A 17283-nucleotide genomic window follows, 5' to 3' on the forward strand; every position below is an offset into this window, starting at 1 on the left:
CCCAGAGCGGGGCAAGCCCTGTCCTGTCCCTTCCTGACCCAGCCACACACCCTGCAGCCCTTAGTTCTCCACTAACGGGTTCCATTCTCCACCCTAGAGATCCCCTTTGATATGGGAAAAACCATCACGGTCAGCACAGATGACTTTGACGGTATGTGTGAACCCCCTGACACTTGGCCTCAAGACTCTAGCACCACCCCCCCTTGTGGTCTGGAAGCTGGGACACAAACTGGCCCGAGGCAGAAGTTGTCTGCGGGCATGGGTGGGGTGGTGAGCGTGGGCGGAGGTCCAGCTTGGGGGCCAGGCTCTCGGGTGGGTGACTGCGCCCCTCCTGGGGGACGCAGACATTGGGGAAAGTCTCCAGCAGGACGTGGGGAGACCCAGGCTCTGGTTCCGGCCCTGCCCTGCCCAGCCTTGCTGGGTGACTAAAGCAAGTTCCTGCCCCTCTTCTGGGCCCTGGCCCTCTCCTCTATGAAGTGGGAGGCTGAGATCTGGGGTCTCTGTGGGCCCACACATCTCAGCCCCTGGGCGACTCTGATTCCAGACTTTGTGACCATCCCCTCACCCCCGACTAACGTCCATGGCAGCGAGATCCGTGAGGCCTATGTGGTTCTGGGCTGGGAGGAGCCGAGACCCCGGGGCAAAGCCCCGCTGACGTACTTCCTGGAGAAGGTATGGAGACCCCTAGGGCCCCACCCCCAGGCCAGCCGGAGAAATAGAAAGGCTGTGGGACCAGGATGTGAGGGGGAGTGGAGGTCCAGGGAGGCGCTGAGAGACCCCAGCCGCGTCCCCTGGGGAACCCTAATGAGAAGAGAATCTCCTGTCTGGAAGTCCTGAACATAGCCCTACACAGAGGCAGGGGGGTGGATTAAATGACCTTTTCAGGTTATCTCCAGCTCTGGAAGGGATTTGAAGTGTTGAGGGGAAGGGGCTCCTGACATTTAGATGGAGGAACCGGAGAGGTCTCCGTGAGAAGGTGAGTTTTGAGTAAAAGCCTAAAGGAAATGGGGCTTCCGTCAAAGCTCAGCCGGTAACAAGTCTGCCTGCAATGCAGGAGACCCGGATTCAATGCCTGAGTCAGGAAGATCCCCTGGAGAAGGAAATGGCAACCCACTCCAGTATTGTTGCCTGGAGAATCCCATGGGCAGAGGAGCCTGGCAGGCTACAATCTATGGGGTCGCAAGAGTCAGACACGACTGAGCGGCTAAGCACAGCACTAAAGGAAGTGAGGGGCCAGCCAGAGATTTCTGGGGGAAGAACATTCCAGGAAAAAAGACCAGCAAGTGCAAAGACCCAGAGGCAGGGGTGGGGCCTGGCACCATCGAGGAGCAGCAGGGGGCCACGGAGCCTGGTGGGCGGACAAAGTGGGACATGGAACGTGACCAGACAGATGGCAGGAGTCAGACCACAAAGCAGCTTTTACTCTGGGGAGACTCGGGGCTTGGGAGGGTTCTGAGCAGACACGAATGGGATTTGACTTGTGCTGTAAAAGGATTTCTCTGCCTGTCATTTGGAGAAAAGATTGAAGGGAGTTAAAGTTAGAAACAGGCAGACCAGATCAGAGGCTATTGAGATAACTCAGATGGTGAGAGACGACGGTGGCTCTGGATCAAGGTTCTGGAAGGAAGCATGAGAGAGGTTAACCATGGTTAGATTCTGGATAAATTTTCAATGTAGAGCCAGCTGGATTTGGGATTTGGGGGTATTTTTTGGTTGGTTGTTTTGTTTTATTTTTTTGGCCGCACTGTGCAGCTTGTAGGATCTTAGTACCCGAATCAGGGATCAAAGCTGGGTCCTGGCAGTGCCTAACCACTGGACCACCAGGGAATTCCCCCAACTGAATTCACTGATGGAGCATATTTGAGGGTGAGAAATGAGAGAAAGAATCCAGGAAGGCTTCCTGGACTCTGACCTGAGCAGCTGGAAGGATGGGTGCCTTTGACTAGATGTGGGCAGCACTGGCATGGAGGCAAGTTCAGGGTCAGCTCCACTGAATGTGAGATGCTTGACGGGCATCCAGGCAGAGACATCACGGAGGCAGGTGAATCCAAAGCTCAGATATTGAGGGGCATCCTGGGGTGGGGAGAGAGGTTAATGAGAGCACGTGTGGGAAGTGCCCTCCCACTTAACCAACACCGAGTTTCTCTCCTTTGTCACAGTCGGTCATAGGCAGTGGCACCTGGGAAGCCATCAACTCAGAAGCTCCCGTGAAATCCCCAAGATTCGCCCTCTTGGATCTGGAGAAAGGGAAGTCGTACGTCTTCAGAGTGCGGGCGATAAACCAGTACGGCATGAGCGATCCCTCGGAGCCCAGCGAGCCCATCGCCTTGAGGGGGAAGCCAGGTACCTGGGATGCAGGAGACGGGCGCAGACCAAGCCAGGCTGTCAGCACCCAAGCCTCGGGCCCCCGGTGGCTGCAGGGACAGAGCCACACACATTTCTCTGCTCCTGACCACTCTACCTATCACGAAGCCGAGAAGCAACGTGATTACAGGCCTGTAAAGTTTCAGACCATCAAGAATTACATTTCTCTGGGCAAGAGGCTCTTGGAAGTATAGGCATTTTTTTTTCTAGATCAGCAATTCATGAGTTGCAGAATCCAGCTGGGTTCAGACAGGAGCTGTCTGTGACCAATGGCCCCTCAGGACTAAAGGTCTCCAACCAGAGCCTGATCCCCCTCGTGCAGCCAGGATTGAGCCCCTGGGCAGGCCTCCCACCCTCTCCTTGGTCCCATCCCCCAGCCCTGCCTCATCAGGTGGGACCCCTCTCAATAGCAGCACAGCATGGACCTGGGCAGGTCATTTCTGAGCTGCAAACCTTGATGTCCTCACCTGCCAAACATACTGTTCTGAAGGTCTGGTTATCGCCCTGCCTCTGGCTCCTTCCTGAGCCTCCCAGCGGCAGCTCCGTGCTAGTCCTGACTTGCCAGGGTTCCTCTCTCCTCTGAGGCCTCTGGATTGTGGGATCTTTCTCTCTTTGATAAGACCAGACGGGTCCCTGGAGCTGCCATCAACAACGAGTCTTTTAAGGAACCAACGGCAGCACTGCCCATCTGAGAAGAGCCTGATGTGCTGCAAGGCCTGTGTGGGGAAGATTGCCAAGTCCTAGATTTGTAGTGCTCAATAATGTAGAAAAAAGATATATATATATATATGTATTATATATATATATATACACACACACACATATATATATGCATATATTCAGGCTTGAATATATGGTGCTAGAGGTAAAGAACCTGCCTGCCAATGCAAGAGATATAAGAGACGCAGGTTCTATCCCTGGGTTGGGAAGATCCCCTGGAGGAGGGGCATGGCAACCCACTCCAGTATTTTTGCCCAGAGAATTCTTCCTCTGTCCATGGGGTCTCAAAGAGTCAGACATGACTGACGCGACTTAGCCCACGTGAATGCATGTACATATTCAATGTAAGTATAAATAGGCTGGTGGGCAGATGGAGTTTTTCTTTCATTCTAGTCTGGTTAACAATTAAGCTTGATTTAGGGTTCCAGCCAGTGAGTGGTTTGTGATTGGATGTGGGCAGTCTCTGGACCACAAGGTAGCCTTAGGGCAAGGTTCTGGTACACTTCAGAGAAGGAAAGGAGAGGAAAAGAAGAGGGGAGGAGAGGAAAAAGGAAAAGGAATTGACTTGTATTATGAAAATGAAAGTATTGCACAAAAGTAGGAAAATACAAAAGAAGCAAGAGAGAAAGAATGGAAGCGAGGGAGGGAAGGAAGGAGGGAAGGAGGGACAAGAATGCCCCACCCCCAAAAATCCCACTGACAGGGTAACCACTGTGAGCATCCAGGTACCTGGGCTTCTGGTCTTTTGACCACATGCCTACCAGTGCCTCTTCTTGAAAGTCCAATCAAGCTGTATGTAGAGCTTTGCATTCTACTTTTTTAAATTAATGATATATCACAAACATGCCCTCAGGTCTTGAAATCCTCCTTGAAATCAAGGTTTTAGTGTGTGAGGATGACTCCATACATGGATACCCTCAGCTCCAGTTCTTGCCCACTGGTAGAATCAGGTCTCTCGGATGGTCATTGCCTGACCTCCTACAAGCCTCTCCCCACCACCCAGCCTTCATCCACTGCCACACTGCCTTCAACCTGAGAGACTAAAATTTGTGATAGGACCTTCCTGAGCCCAGGACCCCAAGTCTACATCTCAGTACCTCCCCTGGGCCAAGTACAGAGCCTGGCTCAGAGTAGGCGCTCAGTAGATACTGGGTTTGTGTTGGATGGATGCTGAGTTCAGCCTTTGCCTTTTGACTTCGAAGGACCACTAGAACACAAGGAGAAGTGTCCAGGGGAAATGGAAGACGAGGCTCTAGAATTCAGGAGAGAGAGCAGGGCTGGCAGTAAAGCCTGGGGATTCACCTGCAGAGAGGTGAGGATTGAAGCCATGGGCATAGGTGGACCCTCCATGCCTTTCTTGAGAAGAGTTCAAGAAAAACAGAGCAAGTCAAGGAACTGAATCTTGGAGGAGTCTCAAATTTAGGGACAAAGGCAGAGGGGAAAACATAAACAGATGTGTAAGGAGTTTGAGAAATACAAAGAGTACTAGGAAGGTCCTGTATCTGACATCCATCCATCCATCCATCTGTCCATCTTTCCATCCATTCATCCATCTATCCCTCTATCCATTCTCCCATCCATCCATCCAGAGATCTCTTCATTTAACAAATCACAGCAGACCCACCTCAAGGAACATTGTCTGAGAAAACCATGAAAGATAATGTTTCAAGGGGAAACAAGCTATGTTTCCTAGAGACTAGAGATAAGGGCTGAGGAAAATTGGCAGATCTGATAACTTCTAAGAGAGAAAGTGACAGTAAGGATTGATAAAAGAATTTTAATAAGGAAGTGGAGCTGTTTGGAGGTGAGAGAGGACTTTCAGAATACAAGAGCCTGGACCACACCTCTGGGACTAGGAAAGAGCTGCCCAAAGCCCCAGGGCATGTCTGAAGTGCTTGTGGCTACCCCCAGCCACCCCCACCCCCCATGCTGTGTGCGTCCCTCTCTGCCTCTCCCACACCTCTCCCCCTTCCCAGCCATGGGACAGCATCTTCACTCAGCCCATATTTCTGTGTTTTAGCCACTCTCCCGCCTCCAACGCAAGTTCAAGCTTTCCGAGACACACAGACCTCTGTCTCCCTGACCTGGGATCCAGTGAAAGACAGCCCAGAGCTCCTGGGTTATTACATCTACTCCCGGGAGGCAGGATCATCTGAGTGGCGAACAGTTAACAACAAACCCATCCAGGGCAGCAGGTGAGTTTGTGCCCACCCTTCCTGCCTTAGAAATAATAATAACGGTAATAATGATGAAGCCTGCCTTTCAAGACATTGGTTGGGCACAGGGCACTGTTCTAAGCTCTTTTCATATGTTAGATCAATTAGTTCTACCTGCAATCCTATGAACTTGGGGCTACTTTTCTGCTTCTTTGTTTGGCTGTTCTGGGTCTTCATTGTGGTACACAGGCTTTTCTAGTTGTGGTTCACAGGCTTAGCTGCTTCATAGCACATGGGATCTTAGTTCCCCCCCAAGGATCAAACCCGAGTCCACCACAGTGCTAGGCAGATTCTTTACCACTGGACTACCAGGGAAGTCCCAGGATTACTATTTTTATTGTCATTGCACAGAAGAAGAAACTGAGGCACAGCACAGATAAGTAGCTTGCCAAAACTTCCTTAACTAGTGAGTGGAGGAACCAGGACTTGCCCCGGACAGCCTCTTTTCTGGCAAACACTCTCTAAGGGCACGCTGTTTGGAGGTAGCAGGGACTGGCTAGGTCTTGTCCTTCCGGAAGCTTAGAGACAGAGAAGCAGAGCGTACAGGCCGGGAGGCCAGGGTTTAGGCTCCTCACCCACCCTCATTCACCAGGGACCTTGGCACAGAGACTCGCCCTCTCTGACCCTCAGCTCAGCCTGCCTGTCCACCCCCACTCCGCTCTGAGCCTCCCTCCTCACTTGGTGGCCTCATCCTTGAAGGCAGAAGCCTCAGGCTTATGGACTCATGACTTCTCTCCATTTTGAGGCCCTGTGGGATCAGGGACTCAGTTAATGACACATACCACCCATTCCATCCAACGACTGACCGGGCCCTGAGCGCACCCGTGGGCTCCCCTCACCCTGGGCTGCAAGATCATTTCACCCAAAGAAAGAGACAGGACCTGGCGCCCCACTGGCTCACGGTGCTCGCAGTCACTCACGCTTTGTCACTGCTAAAGTTCAGGTTTGAGACAAATGAGAGTCCGAGTTATCCCTGGAATGGCATCTCCCCAAGGACTTGCATCCAGGTGGGCGTCCCTGAGGGGCGGGGGTGAGCGAGAGTCACGTGACAAGAGTGGCATGTCGGAAGAACGCGTCACACGTGCAAGTGACCATCCAGAGAGCTCATCACACATGTGTATCTCATCGGTTACGTGTGTCAGGGCTGGGAAGAGGTTAAACACAGCTGCCCGGGAGTGTTGCCTGAGGTGGTGCCTAAAGCGAGCTCGGCTGGAAGGCAGGGCCTGGTTCACCACCGTGCCACGACCTCCTCAGAAGCTGGCTCACAGGAGATGCTCAAAAAAGACTTGGATGAAGGAATAATGAACGGGCAGGCACTGCACTGGGATTCAGGAGGCCTGGGCTGCAGCCCATTCCTGGTGGGCTGTGTGTTCTTGGCTCCCCTCATTCCTCCTGCAGAAGACCTTCCCTGCCTATAAAATGAAGACACTGGTTTGATCCATAAGGGCCTCTCCAGCCTTCCAACATTCAACTCCTTGAGGTCAACTGACCGAGAGAGGCTCCCTATAGAACAAGATTTGCTCCAGGAAAATGTTGTTAAGTGGAGAAGGGTTCACAGTCTGGGGTCTTACTGAGAAGGGAAAGGATGGGAGGACATTTTTCTCTAAGCCAGAGTATCCTTGTATGTCTCTGGCTGATGATTCTCTTTGGGGGTCTTTAAAGGGACTCTATTTTAGAGTTACAGCATTTGTACAGATAAAAAGACCACACATGTTCCCAGGATGAGGCCCAAAGTCCTGGCGATCTACTAGATTGCTCAGTTCAGGGGTTGGCTACCTGGGCCTTCAAATGGTACCTTTCCCAAGATATTTGCTTTTTTTTTTTTAATTTTACTGCCATGGTGCACAGGCTTCTCTGTAATTGTGGCACTCAGGCTTAGTTGCCCTGTGGTATGTGGGATCTTAGTTCCCCAACCAGGGATTGAACCTGTGTCCCCTGCGTTGCAAGGCAGATTCTTAATCACTGGGCCACGAGGGAAGTCCCCAGCATGTTTGCACTTTAATGACAGGCTCTAGAAGTCACAGCCTTTAAAATCTTAAGGACCTCACCCTCTAGGATGCAGGCATCACTTTGGGGGCAGGGGCAAGGTCTTTAGGTGAGGACTGAGGCCCTCCAATCCTGCCATGCTGGGGGCCACTTATCCCGCACAAGGTTGTTCTAGAAGTTTCAGGGATGTCTCCAAACTGTTTGGCCGTCCCTGAAGGCAGCACATTTCTCTCCCAGGTTTACAATTCCCGGGCTAAGGACGGGGAAGGAGTATGAGTTTTGTATCAGGTCCGTCAGCGAGGCCGGAGTCGGGGAGAGCTCAGCCATCACCGAACCCATCAGGGTCAAGCAGGCTCTGGGTGAGTGCACAGGGCAGGTGCAGCCTGCAAGCCTGGGGGGTGGGCGGCCGTGGCCTGGGCAGAGAGCTGGGGGCTTATTGACCATCTCTTGGAGGGTCCAATCCGGAGGCCACAGGGCAGAAGCCCCCCTGACCACCCGATCCTTTGAGGAGAGAGTAATGGTGGCCTGAGACCAGCGTGGAGGCTCAGGTGTCCTCTGTGTAGCAGAGTCAGAGTTATCAAGGGACACCGCCGGCTAAGTCAGCGCCCCCAGAGCAGGGTGGGCACCCACCAGGGGAGGCTCACTACGTCCCTCGGGCCCCATTGCCCAGTCTGGCCATGCCCTGGGAGCAGTGACCCTCACCCCCTTGCCTCCCTGTAGCTACACCGTCTGCGCCATATGACTTCGCCCTCCTGAACTGCGGGAAAAATGAAATGGTCATTGGATGGAAACCCCCGAAGCGGCGTGGAGGGGGCAAGATCCTGGGTTACTTCCTGGACCAGCACGACTCCGAGGAACTGGACTGGCACGCGGTCAACCAGCAGCCCGTCCCCACCCAGGTTTGCAAGGTGAGGCTGGAAGGCGGCCACCGGCCTGCAGTCCTGACTTACGCAGGCAGAGACCAGAGGTCGGGGCTGGAGGTTCTGAGGCTGAGAGACCTCAGGCCCCTTGGCCTGCACGATCCAGCTGATTGTCAGGAGCAGACCAATCTCACCGAAATTCCCCACAGACCTCCCGCTGTCAGCTCGATCCTCTGTCTCCCCAGCCTCGGCCTTCACAGTCTGTGTTTCTGTTCTTCAAGGTCAGCAACCTCCATGAAGGTCACTTCTATGAGTTCCGTGCCCGGGCCGTAAACTGGGCAGGTGTTGGGGAGCTGTCAGCACCCAGCAAGCTGTTTGAGTGTAAAGAGTGGACGATGCCCCAACCAGGTGAGCGGCTGGGAGGAGCCGAAGCCCAGTACCAGTCCTTGTCTCCCTCCCCAAAGCTAACCAGTGAAGATGAACATCACCGCCCTGCTCTCTTTCCCCTGTCCCTTTCCACCAATGGGCCCGTAATCTTATCCACAGATGGTTGTAACCCAGGCAAGTCAAAAGAGCCCTGACCTTGGCCATTGACTGGCCCTGCACCCCCGTCCAAATTAACTCTCTAGCTCAGCACTCCATTGGAGCTCTGATTCTCGCCACAGGCCAATCCCAAACCCCAAAGGCACACGGCTAGGTGACCAGCTCATTCCAGTTTGCCCAGCACATTCCCCGAATTATCATCAAAAGTCCCATGTTCCAGTCCTGGACAAAGAGCCACATGAGCGTTCTCATGAGGTAGCCCTTCACCTCCCACTTAGGAAGGGAGGATGCCAGCCTTCCACCTTTCTGTTTAGCTCAGTTCGGTTTCTGCATAAACCTTTTACCTGAATGGCAGACAGTCACTCTGTGTGAGGCCTGAAACATTATAAACAACCGATACTTACTGGGTACTAACACTAAGGTGTATTGACACCTCCCATCAATTCTGTCATTGAAGCTCACAACAGCACTCTTCTATAAGAATTATTATCATCCCCATTTTACAGATGAGGACTCAAGAACATAGAGGGGAAGTAACTTCCCAGAGTCCGCATGGCCTGAAAGGGTGGAGCTGGGACCTGAACCCCACACCCTGAACTTCTACATGAAACACTGAAATGCCAAAGAGATCAAACAGATGAATGCCGTGTGGGGGCTGGGAATGAGGAGGATCAGGGATGTTTCCCAGAGGAAGTGCTACTGGACACACTCCGAAGAGTTAACTCTATTTCTGAGCCAGACCAAGCTTTGCCATGAAGCCAAGGCAGGCCAGGTCTCCACCAGGCCCTGAACAGGCACTTCCAGGCCTGGGAGGGACCGGAAGGTGGACAAGCTTGCTGACTTGCCACCCGCTTGCCTCCTGACTGTGTGGCTGGCATTTGGCTGTCTGGCTGGCTGCCTGGCTGCCCACCTCTTTCTCTCACCCATCTTCCCACAGGGCCCCCATACGACCTGCGGGTGTCTGAGGTGCGGGCCACCTCCCTGATGCTGACATGGGAGCCCCCTCTCTACCGAGGGGCTGGACCTGTCACAGGCTACCGCATCAGTGTCCAGGAGGAAGGCTCTGAGCAGTGGAAGCCAGTCACTCCAGACCTCATCTCTGACACCCACCTGAGGGTGAGTCCCCGCCCTGCCACAGGATATGGCAGGACTCCAGGACATCAAAGCTGGACCAGCCCTCAGAGGTCACTGCCCTCACTTACTAGCAGAGGATCAGAAAGGGGGTGTGGCTTAGCCAGGGTCACACAGCAAGTTGGCAGTAGGTCTGGCTGGCAAGTTGGCCTTAACTTGCTCTGTGCTGAGTAGACTCCTCCCGAAAACCTCACTTGTGATCAGCAAGGTGTAGCAGCATTTCGGAGAAGGCAATGGCACCCTACTCCAGTACTCCTGCCTGGAAAATCCCATGGACAGAGGAGCCTGGTAGGCTGCAGTCCATGGGGTCGCTGAGGGTCAGACACGACTGAGCGACTTCACTTTCACTTTTTACTCTCATGCATTGGAGAAGGAAATGGCAACCCACTCCAGTGTTCTTGCCTGGAGAATCCCAGGGACGGGGGAGCCTGGTGGGCTGCTGTCTATGGGGTCACACAGAGTCAGACATGACTGAGGTGACTTAGCAGCAGCAGCAGCAGCAGCATTTAGGTGTGCATATCCCTCTTTAAAACATTTATTCTTTACTTTTGGCTGTGCTGGTCTTTGCTGCTGAGAGGGGGTTTTCTCTTGTTGCAGAGAGCAGGGGCTACTCTCTAGCTGTGGTGCCCTGGGTTCTGATTGCAGTGGCTTCTCTTCCTGCAAAGCACGGGCTCTGGGGCATGTGAGCTTCAGTAGTTGTGGCGCACGGAGCTTAGTGGCTCTGTGGCATGTGGAATCTTCCCGGACCAGGGATTGAACCCATGTCCCCTCCTTTGCTGGGTGCATCCTATCCATTGTACCGCCAGGAAAGTCCTTGATATGCACATCCCTTAAGCTAGGAATTCTGCTTCTAGGACTGAACTGTAGAGGAGCAATTAGTCAAATGCATAAAGACCTCAGGACAGTGACGCTCATTGGAGTGTTGTTTATGAAGGCAAAAGCTGGAAACAGCTTAAACGTCCATCAGCAATGGGTTTGTTTAAATAGATCACAGTGTATCCTTGATGCGAACTCAGTGCCAGGGAGTGTAAAGACTGTGGGAGTTTAAGGAGCAGCAATAGTATATACAACAAGGTACAGCTACATGTAAGTTTTGACACAAAAATATATCCATCATATGTGGCTAAAAAAATGCACAATACAGAGCAGGATATTTATATGTTCAGTTCAGTTCAGTCACTCAGTCGTGTCCGACTCATTGCAACCCCATGAATCGCAGCACGCCAGGCCTCCCTGTCCATCACCAACTCCCGGAGTTCACCCAAACTCATGTGAACCAAGTCGATGATGCCATCCAGCCATCTCATCCTCTATTGTCCCCTTCTCCTCCTGCCCCCAACCCCTCCCAGCATCAGGGTCTTTTCCAATGAGTCAACTCTTTGCATGAGGTGGCCAAAGCATTGGAGTTTCAGCCTCAGCATCAGTCCTTCCAATGAACACCCAGGATTGGTCGGTCTCCTTTAGGATGGACTGGTTGGATCTCCTTGCAGTCCAAGGGACTCTCAAGAGTCTTCTCCAACACCACAGTTCAAAGGCATCAATTCTTCGGCGCTCAGCCTTCTTCACAGTCCAACTCTCACATCCATACATGACCACAGGAAAAACCATAGCCTTGACTAGACGAACCTTTGGTGGCAAAGTAATAACTTAGTCACTAAGTCGTGTCCAATTCCTGGGACCCAATGGACTGTAGCCCGCCATGCTCCTCTGTCCATAGGATTCTCTAGACAAGAATACTGGAGTGGGTTGCCTTGCCCTGCTCCAGGGGATCTTCCCAACCTAGGGATCAAACCCAGGTCTCCTGCATTGTAGGCAGATTCTTTAACAACTGAGCTACAATGGAAGCCCGTAGCATTCTTAACAGACACAAATTACTAACAGACAATCCATCGGATCACAGGCTTCCAGACGGTAGTATCTGTCTCTGAAGACAACATGTCTCACAGGCCTCCTTGGTTTAAGGAAAATTCCATAAGATGTATTCAATTTTATCTTCTGCAGCTCTAAGGAGAGAGGGAATATTTTCTCCAACTCATTTTCCCGAGGCATCTCTCACCAGCAGGCAGGAGGGTGTGTGGGTTTCAACACCATAGGTGAACACTCTGTTAGCACCAAGAGGAAAGAAAAGCATGCTCGAGAGGCCCAAAACTATGTGGAAAGAAGATGCTAACAAGCAGACTATGGTGCGTGTCACATTTCAACGTGGTCTGAGTGCTAAGTCGCTTCAGTCATGTCCAAATCTTTAGGACCCCATGAACCGTAGCCCATCAGTCTCCTCTGTCCATGGGATTTCCCAGGCAAGAATACTGGAGTGGGTTGCTATGCCCTCCTCCAGCGGATCTTCCCTACCCAGGGATCGAACCTGCATCTCTTATGTCTCCTACATTGGCAAGAGGGTTCTTTACCACTAGCACCACGAGGGAAGCCCACAACATGGTTTATATGCATTTAATACAAGTACTAATGGATTTTTACAATATTGGCAATTTTGGTCATCTCTAGAGGTGGGAATACCAGGGGAACCTTCACTTTATATTCTTTTCTATTGCTTTGATATTTCCCCCAACAAGCATGCATTTCTTTCATAATCAGAAAAAAATAAAAAATATTTCATTTTGAAGCAATAATATTAAGTCTTAACTGAATCACAGAGGGATGAGAGCCCATGGGATGCTCTGAGATTCTGCAGCTGCTGCACCCATGGGAGCCGGCTCCCTGCGGTAGAGTCAGCCAGTGCTGGACAGCTGACCCTCGAGAGCCACAGGAGATGGCTGGTCCCTCTGTTCTCCAGGGTCGGGGAGCTTCAGTGACTTGGCAGCATTTCTGCTTGTGGATGATTGGCCAGCATTCACTCAACGCTTCTGGATACCTCCTTAGTGCCAGACCGGGAACTAGATCCTGGATGTAAAAAGCTCAAGGCTCAAGTCACAGGCCTTGGGGAACAGGCAATTACAATACTGTATGTCATACAATCGAGGCAGGTTCAAGGGATTCTGGGCGCTCCAAGCAGGAAGGTAAGAGACCCTTCCTGGACTCGTCCCATCTGCCACGCTGAGGATGAGTTGGAGCTGCTAGACCAAGAGAAGGGGAGGGCATTCCAGACAAAGGGCTCTGCGAGGGTTAAAGCAGGGAGGCATGAAGCAATGTGATGCATGGGGGACCCTGAGGAGTCAGGGAGTGAAGGGGGCACAGAGTGGAAGAAGAAGACAGAAGGCTGAAGATGGTTGGATGAGGAACACTTTGGTACGAAGCCACAAAATCTGAAGTTCACCCTGAAGGCCACTGAAAGAGTTAAGTGTAATCAGACTGGCATCTTGGAAAGATTGGTAGAGGGAACTATAGACCAGGAAGATGGTCTAGAGACAGAGGTGCCATCTAGGAAACTGTTGCACTAATCCTGGTGAAAGAAAAAACACTTTAATCAAGGCATGGCTGGGACACAGAGAGGTCCCATTCAGGAAACGTTAGACGGACTTCCCTGGCGGTACAGTGGATAAGAATCCACTTGCAAATGCAGGGGACATGAGTTCAACCCCAGGTCCAGAAAGATTCCACATGCCACGGAGCAACTAAGCCCATGTACCACAGCTACTGAGTCTGTACGGTCCAGAGCCTTGCGCCACAACAAGAGAACCCACCGCAGTGAGAAGCCTGTGCACTGTGCCTGGAGAGCAAGCCCTGCTCGCTGCCAGTAGAGAAAGCCCACGGGCAGCAACAGAGACCCAGCGCATCCAAAAATCAATCAATAAATAAAAAAGAAACGTTAGGGAAATAAAATGGGAACTTTGCTGATGAGAGGTTTAGGGCTCAAGAAAAAGATGTCAAAGATGATCCCCAAGCTTGTTTCTGGGGTGATGATGGAGGAGAGGTGGGGGGCCCAGGAGGAGAAAGAGTTTTCTTGTGAGGAAGCTGATGGCAAGCTAAGCCCCAAGCAGATGGAGTTCCGGGCGTCACAGGCATGGGAGGTAATCTCAGTGGAGATGCCTGTCTGAAGCTGGAGCTCAGGAAGGCAACATGCCCCCAACCTGTCCCCTCCTCCGGGCAGCCTGCTCCCCCTGCCCCCCTGGGGTGGATGGTGATCAGTCAATCCCCTGCAGCCGTGGCCAGAGCTGCAGGAAGGGCGGGCCTCTGCCCTCCTCAGGGCTCACTCTTATCCCCTCCTTTCTTCCAGATTTCTGATTTGCAGCCGGGGAAGACCTACATGTTCCAAGTACAGGCTGTGAATTCAGCGGGCCCAGGGCAGCCATCCATGCCCACCGACCCGGTACTCCTGGAGGACAAGCCAGGTAGGGGGAGGGGGAGGGGAGGATCCGCAGCAGGAAGATGGACTGGCTGGGCCTCCCCTCCCCTCTACACCCCTTCTTGCCCATTTCTCTCCCAGCCCCCACTCTCCTTTATTTCTGTGGGATCCTGAGATGGATCCTGAAATCTGAACACACGGTCTCTTTCTACGAGATGGGTCCTCCATCTTTGATATGCCACGTTCCTAAACTCTTACAACTCTTCGTGGATATTTAAAATAATAGCCAGCTGCATTTCAGATACACCGTGCGGCTTTGCCTGCCTTGCAGTCACAGCTCCCTCCCGGGGTCCCCTCCTACCACACAGGCCGGATGCTATGTCAGGTCCTTACACTGTCTGACTCTCCCAACAAGCCCTTGAGAGAGCTGTCCTTGTCCCCACTTTTAATTTTTATTTATTTATTATTTTTGGCTGCACTGGGTCTTCATTGCTGCTCGAGGGCTTTCTCTAGTTGCAGCGAGCAGGGACTCCTCTCCAGCTGCTTGGTCGTGGCACATGGGCTTAGTTGCCTCACAGCGTGTGGGATCTCCCTGGACCAGGGATCAAACCCGTGCCCCCTGCATTGGCAGGCAGATTCTTAACCCCTGGACCACCAGGGACGCCCTCACCGTCCCCACTTAAGAACTGATTTCTTTGTAGCTCGGAGAAGCTAAATGACCAAGTCACACAGCTCGTGTATGCCGGACTCGCTCAGTTCTTCTCACTATAAAGTGTGTTCTTTTCCCATTCTTTTAATTATTCATTCAGCAAGTATCTGATGACACCCACGTTGCACTGGGGACGAGGCAGTGATGAGACAGCAAGGTTCCTGCTCTAGTAACAGGGGTGGGGACGGATGGACAGTAAACAAGTAAATGCTGAAAAAGTCAGTGATGAGGGCAATAAAGGAAATGAAAGAGGGTGATAGGGTGGGGTAGGCATTACTTTAGCCAGAGTAGTCAAGAAGGGCCTCTCGGAGGAGGTGACATTTGAGCTGAGAAAGAGCCTGGTCATGCAACGCCTTGGAGGCCACAAGAGTCTAGAGTTTATTATTTTATTCGAGTGCAATGGGCAGCTATTGGAGGCTTTAAGCAGGGAACGGGCCTTACCTAGTTTATTATTTCTAAATGTCTGGTACCCTCCATTGAATCCTGCCCTCAGATGCCCGGGAGATCGAGGTTGGTGTGGATGACGAGGGCTTTATCTACATGGCTTTTGAAGCCCCAGAGGCCCCCGACTCTGCCGAGTTTCAGTGGTCCAAAGACTACAAGGGCCCACCGGACCCAGAGAGGGTCAAGGTCGAGGAGAAGGCTAACAAGTAAGTGAGGGGAGGGGCAACACACCTAGAGCACAGGTCCCGGATGTTATCAGATGAGTGGGCAAAAGCTCGCAGGTGAGACCACCTGGCAGGACCCCCGATGATGAGCTTGAGGGGGCTGCATGGTCTCCCGTGAAGGATGCTGACTGCCACCTCCGGGAGAAGTGAGGGAGAGGGCAACAGATGGGCTGAAATGGTGATACTCATCTAGAGATCCTTTTTCTGCAAGAAATGTGCCTCTATGTGGCTGCTTCCAAGGAGACGCTCAGGATTTGGTTTCTAGCCTGGGTACCAGCAACTTGCTCTTGGAAGTTCTCTGGGCTCAGCTTCCTCATCAGTAAAAGAGGGGTTAGGATGTCAAGGGCCTCCAGATCTTGCTCCTCCATCTGTAGCAGCTCTGGCTTTGGCCCCGTCCGGCAGGAGACAAAGCTAATGACTTGAGCCCAAGGAGAGGCAGGCCTGGGGGATGTGGCCAGTATGAAGACAGTTCCAGAGAGCCTGGCTAGCAAGGGCCATTGAGGGCGGCAGGCCAGACTGGCTCTAGAGAGGGGACCCTGGGAACATGGAAGGAGGCAGACGCCCCTGCTTCCTGGCTTGGCCAGGGTCTAGGTCTGGGAGGCAGGGCTTCCAAGGCCAACCTAGACTCCCCAGCTCCCAGGCTTCCAGGGCACGAGTCCCCTCTCAGAGCCTCTGCTCTGCTGACTCTGCAGATCCAAGATCATCCTGAAAGATCCCGGCCTCGAGGATTTGGGCACCTACTCAGTGGTGGTCACAGATGCTGACGAAGACATCTCAGCAAGCCACACGCTGACGGAGGATGGTGAGGTCCCTCTCCACTGCCACCACCCAGAGAGACAGGCCCAGACTGCCAAACACAAATACCCCAGGGGCCAGCAAGTAGCCACAAAAATGAGTAAAGCAGAGATTTCAAGAGAAGTAGGTCCTCTGCCACCCACTCAGTCAGCCGGTCCATGAATAAGTATCAGTTGAGCACTGACCACATGCCAGAGGCGTCCCAGGCACTGAATTACATCAGTAAAGCCCGCTGGCAAAAACCCCTGCCTGATGGAGCTCATACTATTCTCTCTCTTTCCTTTTTCTACTATTGGTAAAAGCAAAGGTACCAGTGAATTATTTCACTTCCTTCCACAGCCTGAAAAAACAACAGTGTAAGTGGAGTGATAAGCTGCCGAAGGCAGTCAGTCTAAGGGGTGAGGATGGCCACAGGGAGCAGTGGGCGCCATGGCCACCAGACAGGGGAGGCTGGGCCTAAAGCCATCGTCCAGGAGACTCACCCTCTGCTGTCTCCATAGTAACTGGGACAGCCATGGTCCTCCCTGCTGAATGCACAGGGGGCCCTTTGATTTTGTTAAGACACAGTAGCCAGGTGGGTCCAGATTTCTATTCCAGTTCCACAATTTCCTGGCTGCTTGACCTTGGGCAAGTCATGATCCCTCTCTGGGCCTCAGTTTTCTCACCTGTAAAAGGGGGGTAATAACCCCTGATACCCCAAGTGAAACAATGTTGTTATGCAGACACATTTACGTGACTCCATGCAAGCTAAAGCCAACCACAAAAGCATAAAACCATCCACAAAAGCAGTGGGTGTCGTTTTTTGGTTTGGAATTTGATGCTTGCCGTGTGTCCAGACTCATCATACTCTGGACTCTAACCTTACAAGGGACAATGAGATATGGGCTCTGCCTCTGCCAATTCATTCATGCAACATGTACTTACTGAGCACCTGCTGTGTGCCAGACACCCATGTAGGTCCAGAGTTCAGCTTAGCACGAGAGACAAACCTAACACGAGGAAGCAGTTAGTGGTGAGACAGCGCTGTGCCGACCTGCCCCCAACACGTGTT

General features: G+C 52.4%; 1 protein-coding gene across 2 annotated transcripts in view; it reads left to right on the forward strand.

The window, feature by feature from the left end:
- The window catches only part of MYOM3 (myomesin 3), a 50981-nt gene that overhangs the window by 19169 nt on the left and 14529 nt on the right, over positions 1–17283 (forward strand). For both annotated transcript variants that reach the window (XM_055574128.1, XM_055574129.1), the window contains exons 13-23: positions 98–151; positions 545–672; positions 2160–2343; positions 5105–5279; positions 7524–7645; positions 8007–8194; positions 8428–8554; positions 9627–9805; positions 13992–14106; positions 15263–15419; positions 16130–16239. In XM_055574128.1, the coding sequence (XP_055430103.1) occupies positions 98–151; positions 545–672; positions 2160–2343; positions 5105–5279; positions 7524–7645; positions 8007–8194; positions 8428–8554; positions 9627–9805; positions 13992–14106; positions 15263–15419; positions 16130–16239 (1539 nt within the window). The remainder of the gene's footprint in view (positions 1–97; positions 152–544; positions 673–2159; positions 2344–5104; positions 5280–7523; positions 7646–8006; positions 8195–8427; positions 8555–9626; positions 9806–13991; positions 14107–15262; positions 15420–16129; positions 16240–17283) is intronic.

The sequence above is a fragment of the Bubalus kerabau genome, chromosome 3, assembly GCF_029407905.1.
Source record: "Bubalus kerabau isolate K-KA32 ecotype Philippines breed swamp buffalo chromosome 3, PCC_UOA_SB_1v2, whole genome shotgun sequence".
Classification (NCBI taxonomy): Eukaryota; Metazoa; Chordata; class Mammalia; order Artiodactyla; family Bovidae; genus Bubalus; species Bubalus kerabau.